The 22,592-nt window shown below is 41.8% G+C and overlaps 2 protein-coding genes across 16 annotated transcripts in view; one reads left to right on the top strand and one right to left on the bottom strand.

The window, feature by feature from the left end:
- The window catches only part of RDM1 (RAD52 motif containing 1), a 56,050-nt gene extending 34,179 nt beyond the window's left edge, over positions 1-21,871 (bottom strand). For 2 of the 9 annotated variants that reach the window (XR_004536847.1, XR_004536848.1), the window contains exons 1-6: positions 21,735-21,871; positions 18,738-18,917; positions 18,476-18,598; positions 13,451-13,616; positions 9,855-9,953; positions 6,401-6,489 (exon numbers count right to left, since the gene is read on the bottom strand). Coding sequence is in view for 3 of the 9 variants with exons in the window: in XM_033919274.1 (XP_033775165.1) it covers positions 5,917-6,012; positions 6,401-6,489; positions 9,855-9,953; positions 13,451-13,616; positions 18,476-18,598; positions 18,738-18,917; positions 21,735-21,839 (858 nt within the window). In the remaining 6 variants the exon portion in view is untranslated. Of the gene's footprint in view, positions 1-5,619; positions 6,013-6,400; positions 6,490-9,854; positions 9,954-13,450; positions 13,617-18,475; positions 18,599-18,737; positions 18,918-21,734 lie in introns of those variants that run through there. The other 7 variants (XM_033919274.1, XM_033919275.1, XM_033919276.1 and 4 more) reach the window with 7 other exon arrangements.
- A 58-nt stretch (positions 21,872-21,929) lies between these two features.
- Positions 21,930-22,592, top strand: part of LOC117347653 (leucine-rich repeat-containing protein 37A-like) — a 97,395-nt gene continuing 96,732 nt past the window's right edge. For 4 of the 7 annotated variants that reach the window (XM_033918854.1, XM_033918852.1, XM_033918851.1 and 1 more), the window contains exon 1: positions 21,931-22,379. In XM_033918854.1, coding sequence (XP_033774745.1) covers positions 22,114-22,379 — 266 coding nt within the window. In that variant the 5' untranslated portion in view covers positions 21,931-22,113. Of the gene's footprint in view, positions 22,380-22,592 lie in introns of all 7 variants that reach the window. The other 3 variants (XM_033918853.1, XM_033918855.1, XM_033918856.1) reach the window with 2 other exon arrangements.

Raw genomic sequence — 22,592 nt, 5'->3', positions numbered from 1 at the left:
ATTCGGCACTTTTTCTGGATATAAAATTAATTGGAGCAAATCTGAAGTCCTCCCAATTAATGTTCATTGTACGAAAGGACTATTTGACCCATATTCATTTATTTGGAAAGAAGATGGAATAAAATACTTAGGAATTATGATCAAAAATACAATAGAAGACACAGTCAAAGAGAATGAAAAACTTTTATTGAAAAAAATAACAGAAATGTGTGAGCAATGGAATCCATTACATCTTTCTTGGTGGGGAAGAATTCAAACAATTAAAATGATGGTATTGCCTGTGGTTTGTTATCAAATGAGTATGATACCAATATTTTTTCAGGGGTCATTTTATAAAAAACTTAACAATATTCTTACAAAATTTGTTTGGTTTGGGAAAAGACCAAGAATCGCTTTAGTATCATTACAAAGACCAATTGTGGAAGGGGGGGTAAATTTTCCAAATTTTTATAGGTATCATCAAGCCTATATTTTAAGACAGGGTATGTATTGGATCCTCCCAGATCTCATGGAAAATGTACCAGATTGGCTGTATTTAGAATGGCAGCTCCTGTTCCCTTTATATCCAGAACATCTAATTACCATAACAATGCCTAGGAGATATAAAGATAACAGAATCTTTTTAGATACTTGGAAAACATTGAGATACATAAGTAACCTATCACCAGAACCAATAGCTAAATCTCTAAATCAATCAATATGGGTAAACTCCAGGATCAGAATTGGCGGATTTAAAATCGTCTGGAAACAATGGATAAATGCAGGAATAAGAACATTGAATGATGTCATATCAGAAGGTTCCTTGCTTAGTTTTTCACAATTGCAAAATAAATTTGGACTAAATAAAACACAATATTTTAAATGGATGCAATTGAAGCAAGCCATTCAGGTAGGGTTCCCTGAATGGAAAGATCTTAATACCCAATATAGTTTGCAAGTTTTATGTTTCCAGGCGGATTTCTTGGGACACCAAGCCGCAAAATGGTATAAATTAATATATGGATTTCTAAATAAAAAAAAGAAAACTGGACTTAGGGATATTTGGAGCATTGAGATTGGACAGACAATTTCTGCATCTCAATGGCCAAGATTCTGGTCCTGGAGATTAAGATTAACAAAGTCAGCATCTATGAGTCAAACATGGATATTTTTATTACATAGAGTGTTATGGACCCCGACGCGCTTGCAAAAAATAGATAATACTAGATCTAATAGATGCTGGCATTGTAAAATAGAAGTAGGGACATTAGATCATTTAATTTTTTTTTGTCCTTGCATAAAAGCCTATTGGAATTTAATTTGGCCCCAAATTAACATATTACTAGAAAATCATATTGGTCTCTCATATGATACCATATTATTTGGTACTGCAATGAGAACACAAAGTCCAATATCAGCAAACAATAACAAATTGCTTTTAATATTGACAGGAGTTGCCATGCAGCAAATCACACAAAATTGGAAGGATTATACCAAGCTAAATTATACATTCTGGTGGAACTCGGTGTGTCACATATACAAAATGGAGAAAATATTGGCATTACAACAAGGAAATATAAAAAATTTTAAGAAAATATGGGATCCATTGACAAAATATTCTAAAGATCAGATATCTTAACACATTGATAATAATAATATAGGGTTAGGGAGGGAAATATAGAAATTAATATGAGGAAAAATGAAAAAACAAATAACAGGGGAAAGGGATTCAATATATATGATATGATATTGTACATACAACTATAATTATTATAAACTAAATATTATGCTATTTATTTATTGTAAGAATGAAAATTTTATAAATAAAAATTTAAAAAAAAAAAAAAAAAACAAAAGTACTTTCCATATAGCACTATAATATCTAACACATAAAATCTAATAGTGTAAAATCCCCATCCACCCACCCTTCATCACATTCTCAACTAAAATAGAATATACTATACTATACAACATATTCTAACATATCGTATTAAATTACATCCCAAATCCACCCTCCCCCTTGAGTGTGCTAGATATAACTAAAAATGAAAAAGATAAGGAACAGGAAAGAAAATGATGTCTATTCATCACAATACTTTTCCAATGGCCCCCATATCTTTACAAAGTTATTATATGACCCTTTTTGTACCGCTATTGCTCTTTCCAAGTGCAGCTATGGAATTACGGTAAGGGAATGGCTTATTGCAAAAAAGTATTCCAAGTGGTCTTTGGCAGAGCGGCACAGTTCCTTTTGGTTATACAAAAGTCTTACCAGAGAAAAGGATACAGAGATGGCAGGAAGAGAAAAGGCGCAAACCTAAGGGTTAGAAAAATAAATATCCTGACTGTTGATTAACTGAACAAAAGGGGGATCTGCAGGCCTACCAGGAAATGACATGATCCTGGTGTGGGGCTTGAGTTGGATCTCCTTTTCTTGCTGCTCTATAAATACAGCACAGCAGAGCAGTTTGTCAGACAGCTTTGACAGTCAAAATTTTGCTCTAAGATGCCAGCAACGAAGGAGAGAAGAATGATAGATGATAGTCGGTGCTGTTTCTGATGGATCAGAGAAACTAACTGTATGATCAAGTAATGCACCTCCACAAAATTGCTGTGCGATTTGACAAACTTTTACACGAGGTCCGTTGTCACCATCTGGATGGAGAATTGCCTGAGTGCAATAGCTGGTGCGCTTACTGTCATTGTTGGTCTCTTGCTCACTTTCATTACCTTTGGGGCATCCCTCTTGGCCTCCTTAAGCAGACCTGGGGGCAATAGTAGCTGGAGGGGCAGCTAATTTCACTTCGGATCAGACTATGTCATTCTCCAACTCTAGGAAGCTAAGAAAAGTACAAGAAATTGATGAGGCCTGCCGTAAGCAACTGAAGGAGAGCTAGGAATGCCTGGCACTAGAACAGTAATTGATGGATACCGTTAGATATAATCCCTGGGCCACAAAGGAAAGTTCTGCTGACTGTGTCCGCTTTAGGATACTTCCTAGTGCCAAAATACTCAGAAGAAGATACGAATGGGAGCCAAGCAGTGTTGAGGGCCAAAGTTCAGAAAATGGCCATCCACCTGGATTCCTGCATTCATGTCAGTTACAGCTGGAAAAATGGCACTGGGCACTAAAGCATTCTTGAATTGTAACTGAATAAATTTTTAAGCTGATTGGGTTTGTACTGGAGTATCAAGGTCTAGAGGAACTTTTAAAGAAAACATCTGAATTATAGTGTTAGGGAAATAGAGCAGGATTATCATTTTTTTAGGGATAATAGTTTTGAGGAAACCCTCTGGTGAAACATGTCAGCCTGTTAGTCCCTGAGATTGTGACCACTTAAAAATCTAAGCTAAGTATCCAATATTTTATGGAACCTTAATGATATAATTATTTATGCAGCAAAACACATTTGATTATATATAAAAAAAGACCTGATGAGGATTTGATGCATAAAGCCAGATACTATGAAAACTTTTGAGTATCGTGGTGGCATCTCTGAGGGCCTTTATTAAAAGCAGTCTTAAGCAAGAGTTCTAAGAGATGGTGTGAGTTGGGCCGCACTTGATGCAACAGAGAAATACAAATGGTCACAAGTTGTCTTAAGTGCTAATAAACTGAAAACCTGACCCTATTTGGGCCGTGTTTTGGCAATGAATTGCCTTCCTCAGGGATCCTGTCTGCTTTAGAATGTATGAATGGTATCATGGAGTTTTCTTGGCGTCACTGCAGGCATACTGCATCTAGCAGCAAGACAAATAAGAAAGCTACAGATACAGTATAGGCAGTAGCAGTGCAAGCCTTTTGCCCAGTGCCTTCTGTCAGCATGCCATGCCGTTCCTGTAATGGACTATCTCCAATCGGTGAATGGGTAACAGAGACCAGAAACTAAAACAAGTAGCAGCAGCACATTTAGGGACAAATTCTATAAACGGCGTTCCGATTTTAGGCGACTTACTACTGTATAACCACCAATTGGGGCGCACATTAAAAAAAAAAAAACAAACCCCACAAAAAACATTCATCCCAGGCCTCTGTTCACCTAGCGTAAGGCTGCCTAAACTCACTTAAGGCTAGGCGTGGTTTTGCTCAGAAGTGGCCTTAAGGGCTTAGGTGGCCCTTTGTGCTTCTGTAAGCCCACGATAAGGACCTGAAATGTAAGCATTCAAGCAGACGCGGCCGCTGAGCTTATCGCAGCAAAGGATCTCCCTGCCATGATAAGTTTAATCCTAATCCAACTCCCCCTCCTTGCAAAGACTACCAGCAAGAGGGATGCCCAGTCCCTCCTGTCGGAACGACCCCCCCCTCCCACCGCAAAGATTGCTGGCAGAAGAGATGCCCAGTCCCTCCAGCCAGATCCACCCACCCTGAAAAGTAGCCCACCCTAATCTTATTGAGATGGCCAGCAGGAAGCATCCTTCCTGCCTCCAGCCGGCTGGCCCACCTTCAGTAGAATGGCAGGCCTGCCCCTTCCCGGTGTATCAGGGGATGCACCAGGGAGGGGCCTAAGTCCCTGATTGGCCCAAGTGCCTAAGGCCCCTCCCATAGGAGGGGCCTTACGCACCTGGGCCAACCAGAATCTTAGGCCTCTCTTGTAGTGCATTCTGGGATGCAGTAGGAGTGGCCTAAGATTCCGATTGGCCAGATCCTTTAGGCTGCTCATACCAGTGAACATTTAAAGAAATACACGGAGAGGCACCGGCAACCATGGTGGTCTGTGCCCCCTTTACTTTGCCACTGGAGATGTGGTATAGGCATCCTTTAGGTCTAGGGCTGCAAACCAGTCAGTCATTCTGATTAAGGAGTCAAATATTTGTGGCTATAGCAATTTTGAACTTTTATTTAAGGTGCTGAGGTCTCGCATTCAGGTTAGATCTTAGTCTACTGCCTTTTTCAGAATAAGGAAAACACTTCAGCAGAAGCCTCCACCTTCTTTGGCTAGTGTTAGTTCTTTTAACACACGTGTTTCCAGGAGGGGTTAATCTCCTCTGTTTGGATGGTGAGACTGAAAAGGGGGAGGAGAGGTGGGGTTCAGGGAAGCATCCGGTGGCAGGAGGGAATGGGAATCCCTCCTCCCTTTTTTTCTCTCAGGAGAAAGGGGAGGGGGTTGGGTTGGTGGTACAGTCCTCTAGACCAGGTGGGGGCATGGCACAGGGGTATTTGGCCAGGCAGTAAAGAGTAGGCATCCCTCCTGCTATTTTCACTGCCATGGGGGGGGGGGGTCACAGTGCTGGTTCATGGGTAGTTCATTGGGTAGGGCCATCAGCGCAGGGGGACTTTTTTCTTTTAATAGGGCAGATTGTACACACGCACATCTGTACCATTAAAAAAGAAGCAGCACTAACAGCAGTGACAGGACTCTTGCTGTTAGGACTCTGTGCATGTGTCAATCACTCACTGAGTGATTGATCAGTTGGGTTTACATGCAAGTCATTGGCATGCAAACTTGGTAATGCATCGTTTTCTGTTCCACAACTGGCCAGAGAATCAGCCAACAGAGACCCAGTCAATATTACCGACTGACTTTAGTGCATCTAGCCCTTTGTCACTAAAGGACAAAAAAGCCTGTTTCCCAAAAAGAACCCATAAAAAAAAAAAAAAAAAAAAAAAAAGAGTCCTTTTTCCCTTGAAGAATCACTGTGAAAATTATTTTATTTCAAGCTACAACTCTGTAGCTAAAGCTTAGCTGCTTTATATATTGGTTAAGAGAAATAATGGATTGTTCCACTTAATTGACACTACATCATGAGCCTGGAAGCAGCCTGATAGAGCTTAAGAGATCATGTTTGCTGACAACAAGGAGGAAGTTTTTAATTTGTAATTAAAAAAAAAAAATCTGGGGATGAAAGTCATAGAACAGTAATAATTTTTCTGTCGGGTCACCTATTTACATGACTTGTCAATCTAAAAGTAATTTAGAAAGACTAAACAATCAATTGTTATATGCCTTCCTCAAGCTCCTCATATAAACTGATCTCAGAGAAAGGTTCTTCATCCTCATCCAGGTTACACGGCATCCATGATAAGTCATTCACCTGTACGGATTTTGAAGAAAACACCTCAATGTTACTTCATTCAAGTTAACCTTTATAAACCTATTAAAGCAATCAGCTCTAAATTAAGACGCCAACAGGGGTTCTGGGGTTGAGAGAGAACATTTCAGCATGGATTTTGAGAGGCACTACAGGTTTGCAAGCTTGCTTCCTCCCATGTATTTGATTAATTTTGAATTTAACATGCCTCTTCCCCCACCCATGACACAAGGTGGATCACAAGCAATCAATAAAAATACTCATCTCTCTTAGAAAACAAATATTACAAATGCAATCTAACAGTTTATAAGCAGGGTAGGAGAAAGTGAATTATCATAACTGATAATACAGAAAGATGCTGATGGAACTGAAGGGGCAACCTGGGTCTCACCTGAATCAGCCCCTGCAAGTCTTCATCGGATAAAGACTCTCCAATGGCCTCTTGAACAGGTCTGTACTGTACTGCTACCTTTCCATTCTCTGAGAAGAAAACATACAATCAGCAGCTTTCTCCCTCCCTTCACATGTCAGAAAATACATTTGAGTGGTATTTTGGCTGACCATTTCTCTGGTTACAAGAGATTTAAGATGTCTTCATTCTTATTTACTAAGAGTGCACAAACAGCAGTAACTTGTGGAATCAGGAAAACCCCCCCCCACACACAAATCTCCCACACAATAGGCTGAAGTATAGCCAAGGTAGCTCTGTACATAATCACTTCAGCAGGAGGAGGGAAAATGGACTTGTAGAAGGTTCACAGCAAGATGCTTTGATATGTGGTTTAAAAAGCAAAACACTGCTCGTCTCAAACTATTCAAACAAACATTTTCATGCTAGGTATAACTATTAAAAAAAGGGAGTTAAACCTAGTCTAAAAGTATTGTTCAAAAGTCCTTATTATTTTTTTTTTTTGGGGGGGATGAATTATAAATTTTTATTAATCCAGTTGTGCTAAATACAACACAAGATCCAACTTCTAGATACAGCACACATAACACAGCTTAGTGTAACATTAGGAAGAGTGAACCAAAACATAGATGCACTTCTATCGTTCTTCTGTTTACCCAAAATGCTCATGCCGTTTAATGTATGAGTTCCAAGTCCTCAAAAAAAGGTACCCATTTTGTTGTAGTGCATTGCAATCAGTTTGGACATTTGACAGCCATCACTTGTGATTTTGTGGGAACCCTAGATTGGCAGTGACCTGGAAACAATGTCAAATGGGTGCTGTTATTAATGATACAAGTCTATGATATTTTCCAGGCATGCCCACTGGTTGGATATTTTAAGAGGCCACAGCCCATATCTGTGAGCCAGCTAAAAACTTATTGGACTTGTTAACTCAATCACTGCAAAAAATGAAGTCCATTCGAAATGCTGCTCATGTGAAAACCTGAAAAAGAGTAAAGTCTAAATTGCAGATCCAGGAGTTGGTGTGGAGAACCAATGCAGTAAAGCTCCTGAATGCATACACTCCTAAACTCTAGTCTCGGGTCCAAAAATAAAATGGAATGAGTTTGTTTTTACAGATGTCATTCACTGGGTACAGCTTCATTTTTTAATGTATTTTATTTACAGACACTAGACTCGTATGAGGTCTCAAGATCTGTTCAACTATTTGTGCTCTATTGTATACCCTTAAAACTTTTCAACAAATACACCATTTTACAGATCTTAGTTGTTGCCTGAGAAGATGAATTTTAGGGCTGAACCAGGGTTCAGAAGTCCCAAGGCGAGAGGAAATAATTTTCAGAGCAATGGTATCTAATAAAGGATGCAAAGCTGACTGTCGCCGTTGGGCTTGTTAAGTCTGGTGTCAGGGGAGAAATAGAATCCAGATGGAGGGTGAGGTGGAAGTAATGGATGTGGGGGTCTGCTGTATGACATCTTGTGACAACTAGGAGACTACTCATCAAGCAGAGGAAGAGTGAAGAAGATTAGGGAATGATCTGACCAAGGAATGGCAGTAGTAGAATAGGCAGGTACTGTGTTAGCTAAGCTTTACCCTTTTCTAAATCCCAATTGAGACACATGCAAACTATCAAAGTTCCAAATAATTATTAACTTATTCTACTACAATCCCTTCCATCACCTTTAACAGTGGCATGGAAGCCACTGGTCTATAATTACTAACCTCATCTGGACTTTTTGGGAATAGACATTAAAGAAATATGACCAATGTTGCTAGGAAGAGAACCATTACTAAACATACAATGTTGGCGATTGAGTTAAATGTCCAATTAAAAAAAAAAAAAAAAAAACCCAACAAAAAAACAACTTTCAGAAACTACTCATCAGGTGAACCAGACATCAAGTCCAAAACAAAATTAAGAGTACAGTGGTACCTTGGTTTACAAGCATAATTCGTTCCAGAAGCATGCTCGTAAACCAAAATACTCGTATATCAAAGTGATTTTCCCCATAAGAACTAAGGGAAACTCTTGATACGTTCCCACCCACCCCAACCCCCCCCAGTCCAGCGGCGCTGCTCTACCTCCCCCTCCCAAAGAACTGGCATTGCTCCCCCTGAAGGCCCTCCCCGCGTGATCCAGCACCCTCCTCCCACCGCGATCTGAAATCCCCCAGACCCACCCGAACATACTTCTTACCCCCATCTGGCCACCAGCACCGGCATGTCCTGTGCCCGAAGATCTGCATCCTCTTCTTTGCTGGGGCTTGAACATCTGCGCATGCTCAAGGCCTGCGAGTTCATGCTCTCTCCGAGATTCTCGGACATCTCTATGAATCTCGGAGAGAGCATGAGCTCGCAGGCCTTGAGCATGCGCAGATGCTCAAGCCCCAGCAAAGAAGAGGATGCAGATCTTCAGGCACCAGCACCAACGCACAGGACATGCCGGTGCTGGTGGCCAGATGGGGGTAAGAAGTGTGTTCGGGTGGGTCTGGAGATTTTAGATTGCAGCGGGGGAGGGGGGGGGCGACGCTCGCTAATCGAGGCAAGCTCAGTTTCTGATGCGCCGATTTTGCAAATGTTTTGCTCGTCTTGCAAAACACTCAAACCGAGGTACCACTGTAGTTTTTCAGATAATGATGAACCGTTTGTTTTGACAGCGGTTGAAAATTAAGCCAAATTCTATCCATTGCTATATCCTCCACATGTATTCATTTTTCACATAACAACAAGTGTATCACTTAAATTTATACAATTTCATTACGTACACACTTGATGATATCAATTTCCTTAGTCAGGCTGGTCTTTGATTAAGAATCCTCTAATTTTACATATTTTATTAAAAAAACAAGCTAGTTCTTCAGTTGTTGGAAATTCATTAACCCAAATATATTGGAATCAAAACTTTCATGTCTCCAAAGATTAAAAAAACAAACCAAAACCCCCCCACCATTTTGCTTACTTTATCTTAACTTTCTAATCATGTTTTTCCATTTTTTTCTATTATCTTCAGATTGAACATTATACCATTTTCTTTCAAATTGTCTGCACTCTTAATCCAATTTTTCTTTTCTCAAATTTTCTTACAAATAATCCAGAAAACTGAAAATTTTCCTTTTTCCAAAACTTCTGATCTAATATTTCTTATTGTACCTTTTTGAGAAAATTTTTGTAAACCATGGAACTTTTTGGTTATGCAGTCTAGAAATCCGGTGCTATGTTATATAACTGTAAACTAAATGACCCTTTTTTCCTTTATACATTTTTTTCATTGAGAGAGGGGAGATATCAAAGATTTCTATATTTAAAATTATTCCATTTCAGTTCAAGTTCAACACAAAATGAGCCCCCATATTATACTACCAGATTAGTGCTCTGTAGGCCCTCCAGGAAAGAACCCCCGTCCACCATGTATGCTGGTTTAAGAACCCTTACCCAAAACCACTAGAATTATTTTCTGAAATGCATCAGAAACAGCTTTCTGAACTGCATACTTCAAGACTTTTTCTGTCTTCAAGACAAACTCCAGAGGATCTAGGAAAAAACAAGCAAAAGTTCAAGTATTCCAATATTAATTGGACATCAATTTTCAGACAGTAGCTCAGCTTGTAATTCAAAAGAAATTGAGAAGAACGTGGAAGTTTCCCTATGTGGAAGCAACTGGATCAGAATAAAACAACCAGGGGAATCTCCATTTAGGATCATGGATTTAATGCTGCAGAAACTCTGGACAATGTTTGTCAAACTTGACATACTGTATATTTCAAGCTTAAGGCCCTGTAGAACAAGAAACCAGAACAGTCTCTTCAAAGTCACCCTTACTCAGATCAAAAATTGTTAAGACTGATTCCTTGAGCTTTTATCCCTGATCACAGAGACAGCAAAAGAATAATTTCACCTCATACAGCATTTACCGTATATACTCAAATATAAACTGGTATTTTTGACCTTTAAAAAAAAAAAAATATATATATATATATATATATATTTGGGCCACAAATGGGGTCCTGGTTTATATTTGGCATCCAGTACACCCGCCCCCTCCCAGATTTATTACAGGCCTCCACTGGGCCGCTAGGCTCTCCACCCTGTTCCCCCTCCCTGCCCTGTCCATCGTACCTCCTCTGCCACTGGAATCCCTGGTGGTCCAGAGGTGTAGCAGGCAGGAGCGAGCTTTCCGCATGCCTGCCCCGCTGCTGCCGTGAGTTCCGGCTTCAGCCGCTGAGCGGTACAGAGTGGGAGCATTCTTTGGGAGACAAGCCTCAAAATCCCAGCAATCATGGGACCCAGAATAAAAACAGCATTGCTTGGAATGGTCTCATGCACAGTAAGCTCAAGCTCATATAAGCACCTCCATGGCCACTGTCACAGAACCAAGGAGATGAAAATAATTTCACATCTGTGGGGCCTCCAGGGCACATAACACATGTTATTATGTCTTATTCGTTTGAGTTGTATTATGTTCCGAGTTGCTTTAAATAAAGTTTAAAAACAAACAAAACACATGCGTTTCTGGTCCTGCAACTTGCAGCTTTTGCTCCTTTGAGCAATACTACTTCCTGAGCTTAACATACGAGACTCCCAGGTACTCAAGTTCTGGGACAGGATAAGATTATTGGTATAACTTACAACCCGCCCAGAGATCCAGAAGCTGGATAACGCAAAACATGATCATTGTGAACTCAACTGCTAAGCTGGCTCTTAGTCGGTCATCAAGATGGGCATTGTGTTCATCCCTTTGGTTAGAAAATAAAAAGTTGCTGCTACAGCCACCATGACGCTGGAGAAGTTGAGTGGGGTCATTGTTGAGCCAAAGAGCAATGCTCAAAACTGAGTGTCTGTCCAGACCACAGAAGTACTTATTGGTAGCTCTGATGGGAATAGGCTTCTGCCAGGTTTAGAAAAATCAAGAATTCACCTTGACAGAATGCAGAAACGAGGTACCCAGAGGAAACAGACACTTTGAGGATGAAGGAACCTTTTTAGACACCCCAAATACAGATGAAGTAGCACTCTCTGACCCTCCTGTGGGACAGAGACTGCCTCTATTATACCCAGGAGGCCTAGCACTTTGTGGCTGACCTGCAGGGAAACACAATAAAAGGCATCTGAAATTAGACTTGTGAAATCCCAAGGTGTAACCCTGGGTTCTCACCTCAACATCCATTCATGACGTAATTGTGAGAGTCTGCATTCTATCTGTACCAACGAGAGGCCCAATGCACTTTTATTGGGATCCCCAAATGGAAACCCCGCTGAACACCTATCAGACCAAACCTGACCCCACTCTCTGAGGAATGCCTTCCCTGTACCCAAGCTTCTGAAAGCCCCAAACTTCAAGATCTTCTCCAAAGAACAAATACCTCCAGAAGAGCAGCTTGTTGCTTGTTCAAGTGTGCCTTAGAGGTCGGATCTCTTGCCCTGTGTTGAAGCCACAACCACCTCCCGACCATCACTGTGGAGGCCATAGACTGAGGTGATAAAGTGACAGAGGACAGCTAGATAAAGGCATCCCCTTATATCCAACTCCAAAAGTGCTACTCTTGAGGACTCTGAGCTGCTGCAATCATTATAGCATGGCCTGGGCCACATAGCACCCACAAATGCTTTCCTGGATGCCCACCACCATAGAGGAAGAGGCCTGCTTTAAAAGTAGCTCTCCTTTCTTCTCTTGTGCCTCATTGGGGGCCACCCTCATTCCAGAAGGCTAACAATGATTTTTGGCCACAGCTGCGACTAGGTGTCCACTTTAGTTAGATATCAGTATTTCTCAATCTCCTCCAGACAATGAGAAAAGAGTGTTCAGGAGCTTTGACCCCCTAAAAAATCCTATCCAGGGCCTCCCACGCTGCTATCATCATACATGAGAGCCTTGAGAAGTGGAAAGGACGGCCCAAGATCCTCTTCCTCTGGCTACTTCACTGAAAGTTAGGACAAATGCAATGCCTTTGTGACCAAGCTAATGAGGTGAAAAACACAGATCACAGGAAAGTTTTCCTCTTCTTCAAAGCCAGTTCAGGATCCAAATCCAAATTTGCCATTGAAGAAGAGTCTTAACACTCTCCACCCTCATTTGGGAACTCTGCAGGACCAGATGCGCCCTCACCCAGGGCAGGTCTGCATCTCTGGTGCTTGGTCCCCAATGGTGGTGGCTCCAGAAGGCCTACTGAGCTATGCTAGGACTGAAGGAAAAAGTCCCATCACTAGCAAGAGTCTCCTTTAACCAGCCATACTATCTGCTGGAGATAATCTGGCCCTGGACCCCAAGGCACTGCATAGACACTGTCCCCTAATCAGCAGGAGGCACATAAACCTGCCACTATCCATGGCCCAGCTAGAGAACAAATCTTGAGACTTACTGATATTCTCCCCCTGCTCCCCGATCACTCTTACAGGTGTGGATTTTTTAAAGCTAACTTTATACCCTTGATGAACAGGTGAATAAATTAAACTAGGGAAAAAAGCCAAAATTTGTGTAAAAAAAACAAACAAACCAAAAACAACAAAACACCCCCCAAAAACACCCCAACAACACAGCCACAAACCAAGTCTGTCTATTACTGCAGGAAGGCCCACAAGAACACCTCAAACTGGAGTGGGGGAGGGGGAACTATTTGGACCCTACATCCCACAAAGCAAGGTCCCCATAGGGCACAAGCTTAGAGCCATACCAATCTAGTAAATTGGTGATGAACAGACTAAGACTCTGCATTCTACAAGGATAAGATCTACAGATCAAATCCCAGGAGCAAGGCCCATTTCCATCTCAACAGCAGAATATGGACTTAATTCCAGGAACTTGTCAAATCTTTTTTAAACACAGATATATTAACCATTGTTACTGCATTCTCTGGTAGCAAGTTCTAGAGCTTAAAACTATTCATTTAGTGAAAAAATATTTCCTTCTATTTATCTTAAAGGTATTTCCATATAACTCTATCCTAGACATAGATAAGAGCTAAACAGGACCGAGCATGGAAAGATGCCCATTGGAGAGAATAGAGACTAAAACAGATGAGAAATGCTTCTACCTTTGCGATTTTCTAACAGCTCTTCTGCTACTGCAATACCTCGGCTGCAAAGGCCATGATCACGCAACACAATCTCTACTACGCAGATGTATTTCACGCTGTAACTTTGTGTCTGTGCCATGCCGTCATCATTTTCCTGCTCATCCAAGCCAGAAATATTTTGGAGCTGAAGGAGACAATAAGACAACATTGAGGCTGCTGCCAAATCCTGGAAAGATTCCTCAGCACTGGATTCAGAGAAGGGAAAAAAAATTGGTGGCTCTTTGCTGCATTTTTTTTTTTTTAATTTATGCCGAACATTGAGCCCAATATTCAAAGCCAATTAAGCAGGCAGAAGTTTTTGCCTGGTTAAATAATGCTCATACTGGCAATAGATATTCAGTGGGCACTGAATATTAGCTCCGACTATAGTGGGGTCCAGAGGAAAGCTGGAATTTAACTAGTTAGCTCCAATATTCAGTTCAATAACCAATTTAAGTGGATAAAATTTATTTGTATCTATAAAACTGATAAATAGACTTAAATTAGAGGGAGTCTATAGCACACTGCCACTTCTCCTCAAGGATACTCTCTCTCATTTTTAGAGCCACCTTAAAACCCATAGTCCCACCCAACAGAGAAGTGACACAGGAGGGATAGAGCCAGGACATGGCCTAAGAAGTGCAGTATAAAAGCCTGGGCCACAGAGCTAGGTTAAGGAGCACCAGAGAGAAGCACAAATGCCTAACTGCGTATGCCTTCACTAGTTGGAGAATGACATGGGGACAAACTGTCTACATACCATTCTCTAGAAGTTTGAGACTAGCCTTAGGCTGTTCCAACTAAGAATGCTAAGAAATGTAAGGTCATGCATTTAGGCTGCAAAAACCCGAGGAAATGGTACAGATTAGGGAGTGAAGAGCTTATGTGCACGACAGACGAGCAAGACTTGGATGTGATTGTATGTGATGATCTTAAGGTGGCCAAACAGGTTGAAAAGTGGACAGTGAAAGCTAGAAGAATGCTAGGTTGCATAGGGAGAGGTATAGCCAGTAGGAAAAAGGAGGTATTGATGCCCCTGTATAAGACTTTGGCGAGACCTCATTTAGAATATTGTGTACAATTCTGGAGGCCACACCTTCAAAAAGATATAAAAAGGATGGAGTCGGTCCAGAGGAAGGCTACTAAAATGGTGTGTGGTCTTCGTCATAAGGCGTGCAAGGACAGACTTAAAGATCTCAATTTGTATACTTTGGAGGAAAGGTGGGAGGGAAGATATGATAGAGACGTTTAAATATCTACGTAATATAAATGCACATGAGTTGAGTCTCTTTAATTTGAAAGGAAACTCTGCAATGAGAGGGCATAGAATGAAGTTAAGAGGTAATAGGCTCTAGAGTAATCTAAGGAAATACTTTACAGTAAGGGTGGTTGAGCAGTATATCAAATCTTAAATAAAACAAACATAGATGCATGGAACAGTCTCCCCGAAGAGGTGGAGAAAACAAGAGACTGTCTGAATTCAAAAAGGCCTGAGATAGGCATGTAGGATCTCTGAAAGAGAAAGAGATAATGGTTACTGTGGATGGGCAGACTAGATGGGCCATTTGGCCTTTATCTGACATCATGTTTCTATGTTACTACATGGAACGGCACCTATAAAATGTTAGTACATGGAACGGCACCTATAAAATGTTAGTACAGTATCAATATGCAAAAAAGTTTAACACCTCTTAGACAACTGAATTCAAGGATTTAAAAAAACTGCAGAAGCTGCTTTTGGATTTTTAAAAAACTGTTAATCATGTGTGTCTCATCTGCCTTTGATGTAGCAACAAGAGTCTTGCCCGCTGATCAGACACCTGCCACCCGCAATGCCCTTCCTTCACATGTCCAGTTGTTCAAGCATTTTACTGTTACTGCAACAAATTCATCCCATTTCCAAAATTTAATATTACTATTACTCATTTCTATAGTGATACTAGACATAAGTAGCGCCTGTACATCAAAACATGAGACAGCCCCTGCTCAAAAGAGCTTACCATCTTGTCAAGACGGACAAAACTGGACAAGAAGGTGCATCAATACACAGTGCTCAGGTGGGGGAATTACAGAGGGAATGATAAGACAGATATTGGTGCTTAGAAGATGGGTTGGAGTTTGAAATTAAAAGCATCGTCAAAGAAGTGGGCTTTGAGTCTGGATTTGAATACTGCCAGAGACAGAGCCTTGACATACTGAGTCAGGAAGTTTGTTCTAGGCATATAGTGCAGCAAAGTAGAAGGGACGGAGCCTGGCCATAGAGAAGAAGGGTACAGATAAGAGACTTATGAGCGGAATACTCTGGGAAGGGGGGGGGGGGGGGAGAGGAGAGATACCAAGGAACTGCAGAGCGAACTTGTAGGTCAGAAAGAGGAGGTTGAACTGTATGTGGAAACAGATAAGGAGCCAATGAAGTGACTTGAGGAGAAGGGTAATGTGAGCATTGCGACATTGGAGGAATGAGGCATGCAGCAGAGTCTGAACAGAAGAGGAGAGATGGTTTAGTGGAAGGCCAGTGAGAAGCAGGTTGCAGCAACCTAAGTGAGAGGTGATGAGTATGGATGAGGGATTTGGCACTGTGCTCAGAAAGGAAAGGTCTGATTTTAAAGCTACTGTAGAGAAAGAAATGGCAGGTTTGGGCAGTTGGATATGTGAAGAGAAAGCGAGATACGAATCAATGATTACTCCCAAGGTTGTGAGCTGACAAGACAGGGAGGATGAGTGTTGTTCATAGAAAGAGAACAGATGAAGAGGAGTGATGGGTTTAGGTGGAAAGCTAAGGAGCTCAGTCTTGGCCATGCTTAATTTTAGATGGCAGTGAGACATCTAGGTAGTTATGTCAGACAAGCAGGTTGAAAGCTGGAACTGAATGTCTGTCAAGATTTCAGTGTAAAGATAGATCTGCGAGTCATTGGCAAACTGAAAGCCATGGGAGAAGATTAGAGAAGTGTAAACAGAAAAAGAAAGTGATCCCAGGACAGAGCTCTGAGGCACACCAACTGACACCACAACATACGATAAAGGTGCAAAGGGGAAGATAGGAAAAAAAGCCATGTAATAACAGAGCCCTGAAATCCAAGTGAAGACAGCGTATTATGAGTAGGTGATTTACCATGTCACTTATTTTTCTCTTTTGCATCCACTACACGGTGTTAGTTCTCTTCTATGCCCATGTCAATTATCTTCCCAGATGATGTAAAACAATAGGCAATCAAATCTTTGGAAGGTTGTACCAAAATCAGATTGAAATGGAAGGTTCTATCTGAGATTTACGAACAACTGTACAGAATATTACCCCTTTTAAATACTTTAATAAAGAGATTTAAATATAAAATCGGTATTTGAGGCTTGTGCAGATGGACAGAGCCTGTGAGGATGGGGCGGGGACAAACTTTGTCCTCGTGTCACAATCACTACCTATGTGTGAACTACTATGGATACAATCAGGTAGGCCAAATTCAACTTGGAACCCTGCAACTTTGGATTTTAACCCAACTGCTAGAGACTATATTGGTAACTCTGGGGAACCAGGCCAGAGACAAGTGTGCTGCTGGGCTGAGAAACAGTAATATACACTGTGGCCCTCCAAAGAGCAGGCCACTGGAGGTCTCTATTACATTTAAAGAACATTTTTTTGTTATTTCCTCTCCCCTATCTGTGAATGGAACAGGATCCCTACCTGATATTTAGACCAAACAGTATTTCTTATCACCTGTAACCACTGTGTGGCTCTGGGCCCACCCTCATTTACATAACCACAAACAGCAAATGGACCATCCTAACTAACTTCCAAGTCAACCACACAAAAGTCTGAATAGTGACCTTACATGTTGGCTTCTGAGTAGCTACTGTGACCAGGATATTCAATGCCAATTTCCAGATATGGCCCAGCATTGAATATCTGGGCTTAGCTCAGTTTACGTTGCTGACTGCTATCAAGATGGGCTAAAGATTACCCCCATAATATCTAAGAACATATAAGCAAGTGAATCTAAGATAAGTCATAAGCTCTGATCCATAAACTGTACCTACTTTATTAAATACACTTCTGTATCACCAAGGGCTCCTTTTACTAAGGTGCGCTAGCGTTTAGCGCGTGCAAACCACGTGCTAAATGAAAAATACTAACGCAAGCTCTATGGAGGCGTGTTTAGCGCATGTGGCATTGTAGCGTACCTTAGTAAAAGGAGCCCCAAGTCTTCTCTTAAGACTAAGGAGATATGCATTCTTATTTTCAATTTGTACATGAGTTAATTGCAATACTTATGGGATTTTCAATGCTAAACCATCCCCTAGCACAAGTCTGAAAAAGACACAATAAGAACTTGGATCGTCTCCTGTCCTGGTATCTGCAAATCCTGCTTTTCTGGTAGAAAAAAGTAGGATTGTGGGAACCATGGATCATCAAAATTTGATTGGAAGTTCTACTGAGCGATGACCAACTCTTGAATGTTTTAATGTATATCACTGCTCATGTCTAGCAGCACTATAGAAATAAGTAGTAGTACAGTAGACTCTCAGTTAACTGGCACCCATGGGGATTGACAGAAGCTAGATAAATGTAGTTTCTGGTTGCTTGAGAATTACTATTAAAAAAAGGCCTAACTAATACTATACTCCATACAATGCCAAACCGTAAACTGTTCCAGACAAACTACCAGACATATGGTAGGCAAAGCATGGGCATACTCGGGTGTGGCATGCTAAGTGTACACTTAAATTTCTGCCAGAAATTTATTTTATTTTCATTTTTATTTAAAGTATTACAGTATTTCCTTGATTTTTTTTTTTTTTTGGCTAGTTGCTTGCGAGTTCTGGTTAACAGAGTCTACTGTAGCAGCAGCAGCATGAACGTCTCATGTTACTTGTTACTCTGTACTGGTGTGATTGGGAGAATTCCAGAGAGCAAAAGATTTTTACAGGTGGGGCTCTTAACAGAAACCCTGTACTATATATCCAGCAACCAATTATCACTTCCTATGCTTTTAAAGATTGGCATCTTACTGCTATTATTCTCTTTGACCATCCGTTGAAGCCCAGATAGTGATTGGCTAGATCCTGGCACTTGACACTGTTCAGCTTTTGAGCTTCATGCCGAAATTCCTTCTGTCTTGTGCAGAGACAAACCTGTATATGGATAAGCAGAAAAATAATTACAGCAATGAGAATTAAGTTAGGTTCTATAAATCTGTAACAATGGGAAAATATTTAAACCAAATGGCCTCATATTTGAGGCTTGGGACTTCATGCAATTGCCTCTCTTTACCTTTAAAGGAGATTCCTGGAACAGTCTTTGCTTGTTGCATGTCTGTTGAGCCCGAAGAGCATCTCTCGAGGAGAAGAACTTAACAAGTGCATAGTATCCAGGTTCAGTAACTGAAGCATTTTTGCAGACTCGCACAGAGTAGAGAACACCAAACTCCGAAAATATTTTCCACAAAGAATGCTAAGGGAGAAAAGGAGAACACATAAGCCTTTGATACAAACTCAAATCAAATTTAGTTCTCTGTATATGACAAGAGTCTAGAAGGTTGTGAAAATGTTTTTCAGGCAAGGGGTGCAAGAAAAGCAAAACAAGTCATGCAGCCAAGGAAAACCTAGATAGGTGCAGGAGGGAGGGTGAAAGAATAAAAACTAAATAGGTACGTCCAATAAATATCAGATGTTGTTTAAACAAGGTAAATTAAATTTAAAATATTAAATGAATAGCAAAAGTTAATTTACCATTCACGTGTGATCAAATTTACACCGATTACTCCATTATAGTTAGTGATAAATGCAAACCTCAAACAAACATGTCATGCCTTTCAACATAATACCAACTTTGTTCCAAGTAACTCTTTAAAACCAGAAAATGGTTCTCAGTCCAAAACGTGGCTCTTGTTGGTCCGATTGTATCTGAGTACACCTATGTACCCTCGTACTATTTTTTGTTTTTTAAATTAGTACTTTTTGTTTTAATTTTTTCATTTGGGCTTTTATTGTTCAACCACTTTTTTTTGGATAAGCAGGGTATAAATTTTTAAACACATAAATCTGCATAATTTTTTTGTTCTTATCTTGGTATTTATATAACACTTATGGCCTCAGTGGTTTACATTCAGGCACTCAAGCATTTTTCCCTATCTGTCCTGGTGGTCTCACTCTAAATGTAGTTAGATCTATCTCTCTTCACTTATCTCGCCTCCTTCCCCTTCCCCCTCCCTTCCCCCCCTCCCGTGAGCTTCGCTCAGCTGTTGTCCCTTCTATCTGTGTCTGTTCAACTGCCGACTCCATCCCTTCTGCCTCGCTGCACCATATGCTTGAATAAGCTGCCCAAATCCCTTCAGCGGGCTCCATCTCTGGCAGTGTTCAAGGCCCGTTTAAAAGCCCATCTCTTTGAGAATGCTTTTGACTCCTAACTCATCTCACCTTGGGTTCTGCATCCCCTATCCTCTATGTCATGTCTGTCTGTCCTGTCTAAGTTAGATTGTAAGCTTTTCCGAGCAGGGACCGTCTATAAATGTCAAAATGTACAGAACACTATCCATACAGCAACAGAAATTACTGTCTGAATTACAGAACCTAGTTAATTTAAAAATAGGCAGCAACCATAAGAACCAGCACGTTCTCTATACAATGCAGAAATGATCAATTACTTTTCTTCAACAACGCTTTTGTTCCCACCTCTGTTTGCTCCATTTTTTTGTATTTTTAAACTACACTAATTTGCCGACTGTTGACCAATTCTAACCAGGATATACTATGGCAGGGGTCTCAAAGTCCCTCCTTGAGGGCCGCAATCCAGTTGGGTTTTCAGGATTTCCCCAATGAATATGCATAAGATCTATGTGCATGCACTGCTTTCAATGCATATTCATTGGGGAAATCCTGAAAACCTGATTGAATTGCAGCCCTCAAGGAGGGATTTTGAGATCCCTGTACTATGGCAACTAATCCCACGGGGTCCCGCCAATTTAAAAAAGCTGTCATCCACGCCCACCTTCTCCCCCTTAACCAGTTTGAACAGGTAGGGGGAGCTAAGTAACAAGAGCTCAATCAACCTTATTAGGTGGGCTAGTTATGTCTTTAAGGAATGTCGGACAGCCAATCTGGTTCCTCTCCAAGGGAAGAGGCAGTACCTTTCCGGACTGAATGGATGGAATGACACAATAGGGCGCCAGTGGGTAGATACTAGCCGAGTAACTAAGCTACTCTGGCTAGGAGCATTGTGGAAAACAAGAGACCGTATTACATTGGTGATGCACCATTTCAAGGCAGGAGTGAGCAAGAACAAGTTAGCAAGAGGATCGGCTTCTTCCTAGTGCACACGCTGTAAGTTTTTTTTAGCAGGAGAGCAGGAATAAAAGACCGAGATGCTGCCAACCCTGAGGGGGCGTCCCCACGGGATCCCCGCGACCCTGAGGGGGGGTCCCTGCAGGATCCCCACGACCCTGAGGGGGGGGTCCCTGCAGGATCCCTGTCATCCCTGTTCCCGTGCAGCTCTGTACTCGACGTTATAGGCTGGGCCTGATAATTGAGTTGTGAAAACTGAGGACCCTTCACAAAAATTTACATTAATAGTCATTATTTATCTCCAGTGATCTCCTAATATATTACATAACACAGGAAGGATTTTTTCATTCTACCGTCTGCTTTATTCTTTCCTATTTGGGTTTTTGAGATTTATTTACAAACAATTTATAGCTAAAGAGATATATGATCAAGAAACTTTTATTTTACTTTTGTGATTAGGATTAGTGTGACCATATGGCTCCAGAAAAAAGGGGACGGATTGAGACATCCGGGTTTTACTTCCATTGAAAGCAATGGAAGTAAGGAGAACAGATTGAGACATCTTGGTGGCTTTCAATGGAAGTCAAACCCGGATGTCTCAATCCGTCCCCTTTTTTCTGGAGCCATATGGTCACCTTAATTATGATAAACATACCGAGGGCCTCAAAATAGCACCTGGCGGGCCGCGAGTTTGAGACCACTGACATAGTAACAGCATATGAGTGGATAGAAATACAAAATACAATCGCGAGAAACTTATAGCTTGTTATTATTAGTACATTCAAAATAAAATTACTGGACTCAAGTACCACACACCGCTTTGGGGAAGCTAGCTTTAAGCCTAGATCGGTTAAACAGGTTCCCTTCAGGAATTCGTTGTTAAACACTCGTCAGCGCAATATTTTATTTTTTTTGTTGTTGTTCTATTTGGACTTTAACACCGTCTTGCAGCGTTTTTCCTAACCCTGGTGCCGTTTCAGTTACTCACAGAGATTTCCTCCTCAGAGACGGTAGCCGAAATGTTCCAGACAAAGACGGTTTTCTCGCTCCCCACGGGAACCCGGAACTCCACCACTTCAGCCGCGAGCTCCATCCCCACACCTTAAAGTTCCCGCCAGCGCCAACTGAACCGCCCTCGGGCTCGGGCTCCGCCTCCTGTCGGGCGGGGCCGTCCTATCGACGCCGAGAGGCGTAGACCGCGTCGTGGTCCCCATGGCAACAGGCGCGCGGGCGGCAGTGTCTGCTGAAAAAACCGCTCGGAGAGGCCGCGGGCTCTCCGGAGGTCCGGCGCTGTCTCGCTTTACCTCTCCCATGGTCTGAGGCGCTCCCTCCCACGGGGGGAGGGTTTCTCCCTGGGGACTGGCGGAATGACCGCGGGGTCCCGGCTGCGGCCTTTGCCACCGCCCCTAGTTCTGCCTCTCTTACTCCTCTTGGCGCTGCTCCTCGGTTTACCGTGTAATGGCTCCCGGGTGCAAGGCCCCGACCTCGATGACAAGGTGCCTGCCGTGCTGAGCTGCAGTGACGGCAAGTGCCTCTGCCAGGGCAATCGACTGGCCTGCACGGGTGACCAGGCGGGGAAGGCGCTCCAGCAAGTGCCCGTCGTCAAGGACTATAACGCTACCTTCTTCATCTTGTGAGTAGCGCTCGTTCTGCTGGTGGCCACTTTCTCCTGTCTCCCAGGCTTTTTGTGCCTGTGACCCTGGAGATGCAGGATCATGATGCATCTATGGGGACGTGGGTTTGGTGACACCATTTGGGGTCCCGGCCCACAAACTGGGAAGGAGAAAGACTTTTGGCTAGTTCTCCTTTTTGGAACTTATGAAATGTATAGTCTTTTGAAATCAAC

Source organism: Geotrypetes seraphini, chromosome 13 (genome assembly GCF_902459505.1).
Source record: "Geotrypetes seraphini chromosome 13, aGeoSer1.1, whole genome shotgun sequence".
In the NCBI taxonomy this organism is placed as follows: domain Eukaryota; kingdom Metazoa; phylum Chordata; class Amphibia; order Gymnophiona; family Dermophiidae; genus Geotrypetes; species Geotrypetes seraphini.
Note: the sequence above shows the minus strand (reverse complement) of the source record. Positions and strands in the feature narration are given on the sequence as shown.